Genomic DNA, 16293 nt, shown 5'->3' on the forward strand with positions numbered 1-16293 from the left:
ATATATATATATATATATATATATATATATATATATATATATATATATATATATATATATATATATATATATACCTCTCTATAAAATGCCTCAAAAATCTCAATTAACTTTCCTTTTGATGCCCACGTGTGTTTGAAAGAAAAGTAGCTTACAGGATGCAGTATAGGATGCTTTCAAGTCTCAAAAATACGCTTTTCAAATCTACACTGCTCATCAATAGAAATCCATATTCAGAATGGCTTCTAGGACATTGTAAAGAGCGAACAATGCTTAAATATTTTTAATCAAGCACATAAGCAATTAATAGTTCATTACCATCTCACAAGAAATTTCACATTTTCTCTGATAACATCTTCCTTATTTTTCTTATAACTTTTAGCAAGGATACCCTCAAAGGCACTATTTTTCCATATCATACTAAATGTCATAATTACATAACATTAATTAACTAAGGGACTGAATACATCAATACGTCTCAGTTTTGCCAGCTCAGTATAATATGGCCAGTTAAAGAAAGGATTGAAGACATTTAGCTAATTGACTTTTTTGGTGTAAAAAGAAGGTATGTAAAGGCTACATCTATATAAAGTCTTTTTTTTTTTTTCTTCCCAAACATCATGAACGTAAGTATAATAGCGGCGCTAATAACTGTCACCTGACTCCTACAACTTTGTAGCAGATGCACAGCTGGGCCTTCCTGTGAGACCCCTAACAACTGAAGCAGGCACTGTTTCTGACTCTGTTGCCTGACCCTGGATCCCCTTCCTCTAGCTGAACTGCCCTGTTGGGCCTCAGTGGGAGGGGATGCACTTGTCCTGCTATAATTTGATCTGCTTAGGCAGGTTGGTACCCAGGTGTGTGTGAGGCATTCCTATCTCGGGAGGGGGAGTGGGGGAGGGGTTTGTGAGGATGAGCCTAGGAGGAGAGGAGGGAGGGTGGGTGCTGCAATCAGGGATGTAAAGTGAATAAAGAAAAAGAAGAAGAAAAATGGAATAATACGGTTCTTCTCTGAAAGAGGCATTCAATTAATTTGAATGGCTTTTTAAATTTTTTTTATTATTATTTTCTTTATTTACATTTCAAATGCTATCCTGAAAGTTCCCTATACCCCGCGCCCCGCCCCTGCTCCCCTACCCACCCACTCCCACTACTTGGCCCTGGCCTTCCCCTGTGCTGGGTCATATAAAGTTTGCAAGACCAAGGCTTTAAACTTTGTTTGCTCTTTCTTCCTAATATTTACATCTAGGGAACCTGAATAGGTAGAATTCTCAGCATACAGGAGAACCATGAGTTTCAGAACTCCTTATTAGAAAGGAAGTTGGGAAACCTGTGTGAAAACTTTCAGGTGGTTTGGCTCAAACCCACTGGGATTCACATCAGTCAACACTGACAGTGCTAAACCCCAAGGTTCTCGCATTGATACTAAATGTAGTGCTTATGGATTCATTTTATTGCTTGAGCTTTGGGGAGTGCTAACTTTCAGGAGAAGTGGAATAAGCTGATGATGTTTTAACACCAAGTCTGCTAAACAAAGTGTACTGGTAACACTTAGTGTAATGCTAACGGTTAGAGTGCAATTTTGATGTCTCCCTGCAGTCATTTCATCCTGAGTTTGTCTGTCGTGGGATTATGAGATTCACAGGCCAATTTCCTCAATCTCAAAAATCACTGCTAATGCCTAAATAGGAGAAATTACATAATGTACTATGACAGACTTTTGAATAAAGGGAGGATGCTGGTTTTTAGTACTCCACAAAAAGTTTATAAGAGAAGATCTAGCTTAAAATAACAAAAGAGAGATAATATAGGACTGATTATATTATTTTAAAATTATATTCATATTTGTTTGCTAAGAAAGATAACCCCTTGATTCTCATGTAACCCCTTGAATTTTGATGGTTGTCTGATGTGCATTTATCCTATTTATTCTAAAACTTACAATTTATTTTCATGATATTCAGAGCTTTAGAGTATGAGAATAAGAATAATATTATGGTATATCTTCTTCCACTCTGTATTCATAACAGTAATGGCTTATAGTTCATTAGACTATCTTACACAAATGAAAATCTGTCTTAGTCAGGGTTTCTATTTCTGCACAAACATCATAACCAAGAAGCAAGTTGGGGAGGAAAGGGCTTATTCTTCTGACACTTCCATACTGCTATTCATCACCAAAGGAAGTCAGGACTGGAACTCAAGCAGGTCAGGAAGCAGGAGCTGATGCAGAAGCCATGGAGGGATGTTCTTTACTGGCTTGCTTCCACGGGCTTGCTCAACCTGCTCTCTTATAAACCCAAGACTACCAGCCCAGAGATGGCACCACCCACAAGGGGACCTCCCNCCTTGATCACTAATTGAGAAAANGCCTTACAGCTGGATCTCTTGGAGGCATTTCACCAACTGAAGCTCCTTTCTGTGTGATAAACTCCAGCTTGTGTCAAGATGACACAAAATTGCCCAGTATAAGATCAAACAATCTTATCAGGGGGGAAGAAAAACAGATTGTGCTTGACATTACACAAATAAAAGAAATTGAATAGCGGGGCAGTGGTGCTGCACACCTTTAATCCCAGAGGCAGGTGGATTTCTGAGTTAGAGGCCAGCCTAGTCTACAGAGTGAGTTCCAGGACAGCCAGGGCTACACAGAGAAACCCTAACCCTGACTGGAAAAACAAAAACCAACCAACAAATCAACCAACCAACAAACAAAAAGAAATTGAACAATTTTCAAATGTATGTTGTCAATGTGTGGTGTCACTGACATATTATTGGCTCCATTTTTTTTTATCTAGTCCTATGTACCACATAAAAATCAAACATCCCAGTACCCACCTAGGTGTTACTGTCAAGCTTCCATTAGGGGCTTGGTTTACTCTCACAAACGGTCCACCTCCAGCAGATGATATTGGCATCGATAAGTTTGCAGTCCTAAGATAGAATAAATGACATATGAACAGGAGATACAATTACCAACATTAATGTTACATTTTAATTATTTGATGGGACATAATTTGAAGTAAATTATGTTAATACTTGGGAAGGGAAACTGGGCAGGATATATTGTATAAGAGAAGAATCCATTTCAACAGATATAATATCAAACAATATTATAGACCATTAGCAAAATTATTAGTATGACGTTAAGTATAGCCAATTTTTGGGAAATGCCTTTAGTACTTGTTTCAATATCCTACATTATATTACAAGGTCATTACACATTTCTCTTGAGGATCTGATTCCTGTTCTGTTTTTTTTTTTTTTTCAATGCTATTGATTGAATGTGAATAGTTTAATGGATCAGCTCATATAAAATGTGAATTAAATTTGAAGTAGAAAAATAAATACAGTGCTCATGATTTAAACCTTTTTTTTTTAACAAAGTATAACTCATCTATCAAGAAATTCAAATTGCCTAAGAAGCACATAGAGTAGTTCTCTCTTTAGCAGTTCAGAGTTTAGCTTTCTGGTTTTCTTTTTGCTTTTGTTATCTCATTAAATTCAAAGTCAAAACAGTCCTAAATCCAAGGAAGAAGACAAGCGGTTGCTCTGAGGGCCTCCATAGCCTCCATCTGCAGTTGCCAACTGGTGAGCCACCGCAGGGTGACAAAAGACACCTCCGTGTAACCCGGCGTCCAATCCTCTAGGCTACAAGCTGCAGTGTCTGCACCATCTGCAGTGAGGCTTACGAAGGCTTCTCTTAATTAATTTCACTTTTATTTTAAAATTTAACTAAATTTAGTTAAATTTCAATCCTAATCTTTTATTTAAGTTCTTTTACTCAATCAATATCTTAGTATTAATATAAAACTATGCCTTTAAATTTGAAAGTCAGTGGGCTGAACCTGCAGAGGAGAAGAGTGATGGTTAAAAGTGATACAATATGCACGTGGGAAATCGTCATTAGTTAAAGTCATCACCATCATCATCATCATCATCATCATCATCATCATGCTTATTTCTGGATTCTCAGTATATTAATTTTAATGTTCTCTATGGTTGTTAGGAGACAATGTGATCTCTACCTACTGAAATAACATGTAGAGTGTGTTTGTTGCCTCTTCAGAATATTTAATGTCTCCCCTGGATGATAGTAAACATTAACAGTGTGTTTGGGTGCACAGGATATGGGCCAGGAACACCCAAAATTCTTATAATCGGTGAAAAAGAAAAAAAAAATGTTCAAGGGGTAGTTCCTCTCCTTTCCAAAGCCTTCATTAGACTTAGCATGTATCTGCCGCCTTCCAGCCACTGAACAGGATGTTGGGAAAATAGATGCTCTGTCTAATGTCCCAATATTTGGTATATTTCACTTCCACTTGATAAGCAGATAAATGCAATGAAAGAACACAAAGTCATTAATCTTCCTTTAATAAAATATCAAATAGATTTACATGAAACAAAGACAAGCCTTGCTATTGTTATTTTTGGATTTTATATTTTCTCCAGCCACATGAGCAGAAGAATTATTTCATTTAAATAACTCTATGCAATGTATTTGCTGAAGCTAAGGGGGAAAAAAAAGGCAGAAGTGGATGTAGAAGGTTAGCGATGCCTGAGTCATAGAAACTTCTACCGATATAAACTAGTCACAGGTGAAGACCCACCCATTTTTCTGAGAGCAAATGTAGATCAAGGCCTCTATGTTTTATCAGGGTGTGGCTTCTGGTAGATCGCATCGCACCAAGGTAATGTATCAGGCCTCCTGAAGGTTGGCTTCAGGCTTCAGTGCTGGACCTGGTTAGTGCACATACATGCTGGGGGCGGGGCGGGGGGTAAAGTGCACAGTGGTGATTAATCTTTCTCTAGACAGCGTTCTCTTGTTTACTCAAGTTCCAGTTCCTTATTCTGCCTACGGTTTGAGGCCTTGGAGCACTTTTCCACGTAGTTCTATAAGTTTCTTATCTTTCAGGAGACATTGTCACGGCGCTCTATCAACAGTAGCAGCCATCACTCTAGAAGATTAAAAATTAAAACGACAAACTACCCAGAGCTACTTTAGATCAATGGGATCGGAAAGTCAGGTTGCCGGTCCAGCGTGCTGCTGTAAGAAACCTTTCAAATGATCCTAATATTTGCTATAGAAAAGGAAACAAGGTCATGGGGAAATAAAAGCTCTGTTGATTAAAGTAGTACAAAGTTCTGTCTTTTGGCTTCCAACTTGACTTCTAACTGTTTGAATCTGTTTTCATTAATGCATGAGATGGAGAAGACCAAGACTTCTTTATTAAAATGTATTTCAGGCATTTGTATATTAGACAATTCAATTTCGCTACCCTTCCCCAGTTCCTTTGACATTTCTTTAAGATAGGACTTGAAAATACCTATCCGTATCTGTAGAAATCTAAATAAAAATAGAAAATATTAAATTATGATTTTTATAAATATTTTAGTCTACTCGACTCATTACGTATCTGCTATTGGTGATATATGGTGAGACTGTGCCTAATGACTTTAACACATATATTCTGAATGACAGGAAGCCTAGAGAATGTCCTTTAAGAACAATAGACACATGTTCTTCCCTTAGGGATCTCAAAAACGACGTTCCCTGGTGGTGTTGGTGTTGCCTAGAGCACTGTGGAGATTATGTACTCACATGGAAAAAGGACACATATTTATTTTTTCTTCTATGTGATTCAGATGAAAAGAAAATAAAGAAACAAAGTACATTTTATTATGTAGTTATATGGACAGAGTCTTGCTATGTACCCCATGTTGATATTAGTCTCATTACAAATCCTAGTTAACCTTGGTCTTTCAGTACTCCTGTTGAGTATTGGATTGAGTCTTGAGTGCTAGGACTGCAGGGACGCAGTATCACACCACCTCTAGTTTGCCAGAAAACAATATCCCTTTTCAACAAAAGCTATAAAATATTCACATGTGCACATTTTCATGTTTTATATTGGCCTCGGGATCCTAAAAGTATTCTACAGAGTTTTCTAGTTCACCTTCATATTTCCATTTGGGAACTTAATTAGAAGAAGTAGGCTGTGTGAATTTCAAATCTTGCCAACTTAATTTTATCCTTTTTCCCCTAGAAATAATTTATTTAAGTCTGATTCACAATAGATAGAACACAAAGAAACAAAAGTTTGAGACACTATTGATTAACACAGGACAAAATAATAAACAATGTGTAGAAAATAAAAGATGATCAGTTCTATGTGATGTCATTATTCATCTTTGAAAAAAAAATTCTCATAGCGTATTAAATTGAATCAAGAGGACCAGTATAGTACACTATTTTTGTTGCATCACAGAGAAACAATCTTTGGTGACTGAAAGTAGTTAAAAAAATTTTTTTTGTGATAATTTCCAGATTTATTCATTTTGAGAACTTGAGTGCCCATCCCCACAAGTGTCTGAATGACTAGGGATTTAGTATCACAAAGGTCACCACACAGCTTTACTCTGGTTATGTAGTCGTGTCTCCTTGCAACCTATTTCCAAATCGTTATTATAAGTTTTATGGCTTATATACCCTTAAAGGGCTCTCTCCTGACCTCAGGAAAAGTCTAGTCTACGTGAGAGAAGAGAAGCAAATGCATGCGAACATTATTGCTTTTTAGGTCACAGATGGAGTATACAAATATACTTATAATGGAATTCCAGGGAGAGAAAAGGAGGCTATTCCTGGCTGCTTCGGCGGTATCCAGACTTCAGGCTCTCTGCTCGGTCCCTGCTTGGGTTGCCTCTCCTTTGTCTTGCTCCTCAGACTGCCTTTGCCGAGATAAGGATTCTTCCCTGCAGCAAGAGCTTAGGTAGAGATGTTTTAAGCCTTTGGACACACTAAAGCTGAAGGAATAATGCATGCCGCAAATAGTGTGGCCCGACACTGGAGCTCATTTCACACCCCAAAAGGTTTAAGCAATGAATAGAGCCAGGTAGGATTAAGCTAAAAAGGCTTTCGGGGAATGAAGGTCTTTCTCTTCTGATTGAAGAGTAAGAAGGGGATTGATTTGGCAGGACAGAGTTCGGGACTTTTATAGATGGGGAGCGGTGGAGGTTCCAAGAGAGTCGGAAACAAACTATCCCACTCTGACAGTCTCCACATTGGCAATTAAGTACCACCACGTCTGACCTGGACATATTTTAACTGCAATCTCATTCATTTACTACATTTATAGCAACAGACCTGTCACTCACTTAAGAAAACTTTTCAAGAGTCGGTAAAGGTATTGAATTTGAGATTTTTCTGACCTCGGGTCTTTAAAGTTTGTGACACATGCATAGAAGCAAAGAAATGTCAATAGAAAAGTTATCTTGAACCCAATCAATCCCTTCTTTGTGAAAGGTACCATACTCCCAGAAAGAGAGAAATCAATGGGCCAATCTTGTCATTGCTCTCTGTTATCTTACCGACATTATAGTGTTTGGAAGAAAACAAACTGCTGGTTCTTCAAGCCAAAATGTGGCTGAGTGAAGATGTTTTCAGGATCTTGCCAAGGAGGCAGGGCCCTCCATGGACACTATCTGGAGAACTTCGTGCAGCATGGATCTCCTTTCCCTTTATTCTCTCAAGTTACTGGTTTTATTTTGATTAAATGTATGTATTGCTTATGTTTTTATTCATTGTGCACATATTTGCGGGGATGTATATGTTCGTGTATGTGTGTGCACAAACGAATATGTCTAAACCAGGTCACTGGTGTGCTCTCAGACTCATCATCTCTATAAATGTTTTTGTGCCTGAGTTTTAACTTGTTGGCATTCCTTGCCTATGTCCCTTGACCAGCCCCATAAGGTAACAGTTGATCAGAGATGAATGTTGGGAAGCCGTCAAACAACTGCAGCTCATTAGCTCCTTAGTTGTTTTTAATTAAGGCATCCTTAATCTTAAAGCAGGAGAAAATAGGTGTAAATTGTATGTCAGGTAAATTACATGCTTTTTGGTAAAGTGTCACATTCACTGAAATTATTTAGGTAGTCATTTTAATAGAGTGAAAATTATTTTTCCAACAACTTGTTTAGAGCTTCTCCCACTCACTGCCCCTCTCTGTATATGTATATGCATGCATTTACCGCCCCATTATTTAAACAAATAGATAGATGCAATAAAATGTATGAAAGTATCTCTTATTCACCAGATATAATTGTTGTTTTGGAGGCTTACTGCTGAATAAGCTCACCCTTTCTAGGTCTTTCTGAACTCTGGCTGGCTAGTTCAAAACAGTTATTCTGGCCCAAACTCCTCTCAAAGCTGGCCAATTCAAACTGGCTTCTCTCAGATTCTGACTGAAGTGCTCTGCTTGACTGCAAACTAACTTTGGCAATCTGTTCTGATCTTCTGGCTCCTTCTCATTCTCTGGCTCTTTCTGTCTTCATCTACAACTTGTCTTTGTAAAACTTCTCTGGTAAAAATCGCCCCCCCCATCTCTCTCTCTCTCTCTCTCTCTCTCTCTCTCTCTCTCTCTCTCTCTCTCTCTCTCTTTCTCTGTATATGTGTGTGCATGTGTGTGTTTACAGCTCTTATGAGTGTAAGCTTTGACTACATAGTTGAAAATTATCAGGACACTGGTAGACAAAAACCGCACATACAGAAACCAGAATGCAGGCTATGAAGGACACTGATAGAAATTACACACAGAGTAATGTCTGTCAACTTATCAAGCCAGTATACAATACCAGTTTTAATTTCAGGTTTTCAATACCTAATGCCAAACTGTGGAAATAAATTAAAAGTGTGTTTGCATGGGATCGTTCTTTATTTTGAGATTTTAGTATAATTACAATATCTGTTCCTTCCCTTTCCTCCAATTAATTATGGTAACAGTTTTCACAAACACCCTGAAGTAGAAGAACACTGATACAAGTCTATTTCCTGTTCAGCTTTGAGAATGAGAGGATAAAAAAAGGCTAGTTTGGCTTGTAAGGTAGAGATACATTGCACAGGACTCAGGAGAGTTAACAACCCCTCCCAAAAGGTCTATTTTTGTCTAGAAAGTAAATGACTAGCTCTACTTCCCACTAATATTTTCAAACTATTAATTTTAATGATTTTACTAGGCAAATCTCATGTGCAACGGATTGATCTGAAACTTTGGATCTCCTTCTTAGAAAAAAACAGTGGAAAACTCACCATTCCCTTTAGCATTACTCTCACCTCAGTGTGAAAGCAAACCAAACCAACCAGCCAAAACCAACCAAACCAACCAACCAACCAAAACCAACCAACCAAAACCAACCAACCAACCAACCAAAACCAACCAATCAAAACCAACCAACCAACCAACCAAACCAAACCAACCAGCCAAAACCAGCCAAACCAACCAACCAACCAAAACCAACCAATCCAAACCAACCAACCAACCAACCAACCAAAACCAACCAACCAAACCAAACCAACCAACCAAATCAAACCAACCAACCAAACCAAACCAAACCAACCAACTAACCAAAACCAACCAAAACCAACCAAAACCAACCAACCAACCAAACCAAACCAAACCAACCAACTAACCAAAACCAACCAAAACCAACCAACCAACCAAAATCAACCAACCAAACCAAACCAGCCNTAACCAAAACCAACCAAAACCAACCAACCAACCAAAATCAACCAACCAAACCAAACCAGCCAACCAAACCAAACCAACCAACCAAACCAAACCAACCAACCAACCAAAACCAATAAACCAACCAACCAAACAAACCAAACCAACAAACCAGAAAACAAACAAAATTTTCTTACTTTTATCAAAGATATAAAAATGTTATTCAAAGTCCTTTTTACTTCTGGATGGTATAAATGAAATGGAATTAAAATGTTTAATACAAAGGAGTAAAGGCTGATGGAATCTTTCTCGTGTGATTTTCACAGATCTATGGGAAATTGCAGTTCATATCCAATCTGTATAAATAACCTTGAGAGAATACAGCCCCCCTTCCCCCCGCTTAAAAAGTAGATCCTAAAATATTTCCCGCTGAACCAAAGACATCATTTAAGCACACTAATTTTTTTCTATTTCCATATGCCAGTCTAGACAACTCTCATTAATGCTGTAATGTCCTTTCAGTTATTAAAGCACTATGGAGACTAATAAGCATGGATAGGAACAAAGATTAATGTCTTTGCACAAATTACCTGTATCATTTCAGAAGAAAGCAAGTACCTGGCCTTTCTCAAAAATATTGTATCTAAGGCAATGAACCACATCACTTATTTTCTATACTGGAGGACCCTGTCTCTTGATCTCCATGTCTTGAAGCAAGAACTGTGATCCACAGGAAATGAGGTCAATGGACCAGACAGTAGAGTCTGGCTGGGCATGAGATAACAGGTAAATAATAGGACTCAGTGTTGTAGAATTGAATTATATTCACTCAACTCAGACCAGTCCCTTGAAAGCCTTTGATGATATGCCCTAATTGAGTTCAAGTCTTCTCTGCCACATTTTAAAATAGTATAGTGATTTTCTGTTGATGTGCTTATCCCCACCATATAAATATGTAAAACCAAATCACAATTTATTCATTCATGGACCTGATTTATGCTTTTGTTTCTGAATCAGGAATAATCAAAATATACTTACAAAGTTTAATTGCACTAAAGACACATGCATTCATTCTAGTACATTCTATTTTACATCTGAAAAAAATCACTTCATCTCAGATATTTAACTCAAATTCATTAAACATATTTTGGTTTTGTCACCTTTGAAATTGTAATATAATTGCAATATCCATCTCCTCTCTTCTGTCCATTCTAACCCCTTCAAATACCTCCTTATTCGCTTTCAAATTCATGATTTCTTTGTTTATTGTTATTTCACAGCCATACATATATATTTATGTTCATGTGCATATAACTATATATATAAACAATATATATAATGTATATATATAATATATATATATATATATATATATATATATATATTATATATATATCAAACTGAGATGCTGATCACTGATTTTCATAAACAAATCAAGTACATGCATCTTCTAAAAAGAAATTGAAATGTGATTAACAAATCACAGCATGAAGATTCCTTGTATTCATAACCCTGGAGTAATGTCCAAACACTGGTGCCATTCAGAGGCCTGGGCTTAGGAATAAGGGGAACTCATCAGTATTGTCCCCTCCATTTTTGCCAAGTGAGTCTATTAAAAAGACCCTCAGCTCACTGAGCTATTAACAGCAGAAGCAATGTCCTTCTACAGTTTTCAGTTGCCTAGCCTAACTGAAATTGCTATTGAATTATTATTAAAGTGTGAATCCAAAATGAGTATCACAATCCAGTGTTTTAACTGAAGCTCCACTGCTGGTGGGATTGCAAGCTGGTACAACCACTCTGGAAATCAGTCTTGCTATTCCTAAGAAAATTGGACATAGTACTACCAGNNGATNCANCAATNCCTCTNCTGGGCATATACCCAGAAGATCTTCCAACTGGTAATAAGGACACATGCTCCACTATGTTCATAGCAGCCTTATTTATAACAGTCAGAAGCTGGAAAGAACCCAGATGTCCCTCAATAGAGGAATGGATACAGAAANTGTGGTACATTTACACAATGGAGTACTACTCAGCTATTAAAAACAATGAATTTATGAAATTCTTGGGCAAATGGATGTATCTGGAGGATATCATCCTTAGTGAGGTAACCCAATCACAAAAGAAGTTACTAGATATGCACTCACTGATAAGCGGATATTAGCCCAGAAACTTAGAATACCCAAGATACATTATGCAAAACACAAGAAAACCAAGAAGGAAGACCATCGTGTAGATACTTCATTCCTCCTTAGAATAAGGAACAAAATACCCTTGAAAGGATATAGCTACAGAGACAAAATTTAGAGCTAAGATGAAAGGATGGACTATCCAGAGACTACCCCATCTGGGTATCCATCCCATTATCAGCCACCAAACCCAGATACTAATGCACATGCCAGCAAGATTCTGCTGAAGGGACCCTGATATAGCAGCATCTTGTGAGGCTATGCCAGTGCCTGGCAAACACNGAAGTGGATGCTCACAGTCANCTATTNGATGGAACACAGGGCCCCCAATGGAGGAGCTAGAGAAAGTNCCCAAGGAGCTATAGGGGGATGCAACCCTGTAGGTGGAACAACAANATGAACTAACCAGTACCCCCTGAGCTCGNGTCTCTAGCTACATATGTAGCAGAAGATGGCCTAATTGGCCATCACTGGGAAGAGAGGCCCCTTGGTCTTTCAAACTTTATATGACCCAGCCTGGGCCAAGAAGTGGGAGTGGGTGGGTAGGGGAGCAGAGGCAGGGGGAGGGTATAGGGAACTTTCAGGATAGCATTTGGAATGTAAATAAAGAAAATATCTAATAAAAAATACTTAAAAAAAGAAAAAAGAAAAATGAACAAGTTATCAACTTCTATATTTTCTTGACTCTTCCAAAATTTAAAAAAAAAAAATGACTCCCAACATTACTCCTGCTACAACTCCTACCATTCCAAATTTCTTTTATTTAAATCCTCCCTAAATTGAAGTGATTTTATTAAAATAAAATCTACAATAGAAACACAAGGTTGGATGAGTATGGACAGAAGAGTGGAGATGAGAGCCATGACAAATATCAAAACGCAATGTATGTAATGCCCCCAAATTAATAAGTTTACAAATCCATTATCACAATTCTTTTTAATTTTAATCAAACTAAACTTTTATTTTTTAGATCTGTCCTATAATTAACCCAAAACCATAAAAACTATTAGACAAAAAAATCCATATATTTCCAATGCTAGGCTGTCATTCCAAGTCCCTTTATCTCATGAAGTCTATGTGCAGAACTCATGAGTTTTTCTTTCTTTTTCTTTTTTTTTCAGTAACAAACATTTTCTAAATTTATACTATAAATTTCAGATAAACCAAATTGTCAGTCTCTTAAATGAGATCTCGATAGTGATCCAGTGAAGTGAGCCAATGTGTAACAGCTTCTGTCATTAACTCTCTCTCACACAGACAGACAGATACACACACACACACATTACAATTATTATTAATAATAAAAAATAGGAAAGCAGTTTATAATCACTTACCCTAGTCCCAGAAGATGACAAACTTCATTTGAAATTTGTGTGGTCCAGTTCTCAGCACAAGCTATGTGCCATATGCTATGGATATTGAACTGTACCAACCCATTGTTGCTCCTTGTGCCATTGAGAAAACGCACTAAAAATGAAGAGAATAGGATGGTGGTTACAAGAAACAAGGGAGTGGGAGCCATGTGGTCAAAGAGAAAAAAAATCATCTATACTGGAGGAAGGAAGTTTTTTGTGACCAAGTATCAGTACAAATATATTGAGTATCTACTCTTAAATTGCTAAAATAATAAATAAATAAATTTCAAACTAACTCATCACAAAAAACTATTAATCACTTGAGGTGCTGCTTCTATTGATTAGTCAGGTTTGTTCATTTCACATTGTATGCATAATGCAAAATGTTACTTTGCATCCCATAAGTTATACCTATAATTTAAAAAATTTCAACAGAATTTGTAAAATACCAATAACTACGTAGAGATTCATTTAGGATATTGGATTATTCACAGGGTCATCTTGGTTAATTTCATTGGGGATTGGTGACCTTAAAGAAAAAGGTCTCATATTTAACACTTGGATTAGCAATTGATTGCAATTTTTGAAGTGTATCTTAGAAGATATAAATTGAGAAATACAAATTGAGTTGCCATTATATTATTTCATCTTTTTCTATGACTATAAAATGAAAAGAAGCAAAATGTTCAAGTTTATTTCCCAGCAAATGAACAAAAATAAAGTTGTGTATTTTGTTATTTTAGTTATTAAAATTTATTTATGAAAAGTGTTGCTTATAAACCTGTAAACTAGAAGGGGGAGGAAAAAATGAAATTCAGGAGGAAGCTCATGTGTTTTGTACACTAGCAGTGCCTTTTCTGAAACATGTTTTTTATTCTCTGTATTTGCTTTGATTTTTCTCTTCTTCCCACTATCTTACAAACATTCTGCAGAGAATGTTTGGCTTGCTATGCCCAGGAACAGGTTTAACCTAAGCTTGTTTTCAAGGAAATAAATTCTCAGCAAAGGAAGTCTGACCTACAAACACTGTGTTGTTATTGTTTTTACTTTATTCTCTCATTAAAAGGCTTTGATATTGAATTAAACAGATGGTGATTCACAAACCGTTCTTAGCTCTTGTGAGGCGTGTGATCTCTGACAGATGGGTAACTTTTTCAAAACTCACTTTTTTCAGGGTTAAATCAAGGTAGTTATTGATTGAGCTCTTTCATCACACATATTGCGAAGCACATAAATTATGTAATAATTTTTAGAAATAAAATTAAAATAATATATGATAAAATAATACAGTATTCATATAATTATTGCAACCTGAAATAAGGGCTTGTCCTGAAACCAATCAAAGGAGAAGAAGAAGAAGAAGAAGAAGAAGAAGAAGAAGAAGAAGAAGAAGAAGAAGAAGAAGAAGAAGAAGAAGAAGAAAACACTTAAGAAATAAAAGTAAAAAGAGAATTCAGTTATAATATGCATTCAGACGTTTCTTCTGAAGTCAATAAACAAAATAAAATAGCCAAAGGGCCAGGTGCTAAGGTGCCTGGCTTGCTTACATTTGTCTTTTATATTTATGTTTTTTTGACTGAATCTTTTTGGTCCTAGACTTACAGTTATTACATGTAATCAAGTAACAGAAACAAACTAGAGGTCTATGTATTAGTTTTACTACAAACCAAAATGGTTTTGAAGCTCATATCAGAGCAGTTCACATTCCTCAACACTTGCAATGAAACAATATGTGTTCTTCCTTTCATGGTTGGAAAATCTAAAATCCAAGTTAATGCAGCACAAGCATGTTCATGAAAATAAGACATACCACAGTTTGCTTCATCTGAGCCGTCACTACAGTGTGGGTTGCTATCACAGAGATTCCGCGCAGGAATGCAGCTTCCATCTTTGCACCGAAATTCATCATCTTGGCAGGGTTCTATTTATTGTATAGAGCAAAACAAACAAACAAACAAACAAACAAACCACAAGTTGAAGGTTTCTGAATACCCATTCCATTTTTGGCCCTTTAAACATCAGACATTTGCTTTAGTGCTTAAAGAAAGAAGCTTCAGTGTTGAAATACTCCCAAATTTCTTACCCACAAACTGCATTAAAGGTGTACATGTGGCTTGAATGAATATGGATTAAACCTTGGCCATTTTTTTTTTTTTGCAAAAATGCATCAGGGTAAGTTCTAAGAGGTAACTGAGATTGCTCTTAAAATGACCTGACCCTACAGATTTCAAGTATGACTGGGAGATACCTCCCTCACGACACTTATCATCGTGACTTAGAAAGAAGGGCTTTATGACAAGAGGAGCCCTGTTCAGTTCACTTATAATGTCGATACTCTGTGACTGCACAGCTTTTTATGGAGACACTTAACACCTCATGCTCTGTGGTACATTGACAATCTGGAAGGAAAAACAAAACCCTTTGACAACAAGACTCAGGAGGCCACTAGTTTGAAAACAACTAGAAAATATAAGCTAGAATCAAAATTGTATCATTATAGCAAACTTAGTTTGATTTCACTAAATGACTATTTATATTGAAAGGATATCAGAAATAAAAGGAAGAACTACCTCCACAGAAAAAGTTACTCAAAATTAACTATTCATTTGGCATATGTGTGAATGTGTGTGTGTGTGTGCACATACATTGCACAGTGTCACTAATCAGAAATACATATAAAACAACGGTAGATTTTGACACTTGACAAAAGTTATGAAAAGTATAGATAATATGCCTGGATTTTCTCGAGAAACAGTTGCTCTGTGTTGGCTAATTTGACAATATTTGAGGAAGGTGCAGTTCAACTTTTATTGATTTTTTTATGCATGTATGAAATTATCAAAGTTCATAAAGACATAAAACCCCAATATCTCTCTCACTTTTTCTATCATTATTCTCTTTCCTTACAAGTTTTTTTTTCTTTATGGTCATCACTTCTTGGATGCAAATCCAGCCAGAACATGGTTGGTTTCTCCCATGCTATTCGTGCCATTATTGTGTTTGTATGTGTTAACAGACCAGTCATTATTGTAGCTCTCAGGGCTTATTTATAACAACCAAAGAATGTGGTAGTTCTTAAAGGAAATCATTTCAGCTAGCAATCTAAGTTTTAAGACAAATCTGACAAAAGTATTAAATATTGTACATTTTTAATGAGGGATTTTTAAATTATCTTTGAAGGTTTCATACATATTTGATTATGCTCTCTAAGTCTCCAACTTTGATACACTCTCTTCCCCTTCTTAC

At 36.5% G+C, this 16293-nt stretch overlaps 1 protein-coding gene across 2 annotated transcripts in view; it reads right to left on the minus strand.

Moving 5' to 3' along the window:
- Positions 1–16293, minus strand: part of Tmprss15 (transmembrane serine protease 15) — a 116934-nt gene that overhangs the window by 19006 nt on the left and 81635 nt on the right. For both annotated transcript variants that reach the window (XM_021209664.1, XM_021209663.1), the window contains 3 exons: positions 14858–14968; positions 13027–13159; positions 2836–2931 (listed from right to left, as the gene is read on the minus strand). In XM_021209664.1, coding sequence (XP_021065323.1) covers positions 2836–2931; positions 13027–13159; positions 14858–14968 — 340 coding nt within the window. The remainder of the gene's footprint in view (positions 1–2835; positions 2932–13026; positions 13160–14857; positions 14969–16293) is intronic.

Source organism: Mus pahari, chromosome 12 (assembly GCF_900095145.1).
Source record: "Mus pahari chromosome 12, PAHARI_EIJ_v1.1, whole genome shotgun sequence".
Classification (NCBI taxonomy): Eukaryota; Metazoa; Chordata; class Mammalia; order Rodentia; family Muridae; genus Mus; species Mus pahari.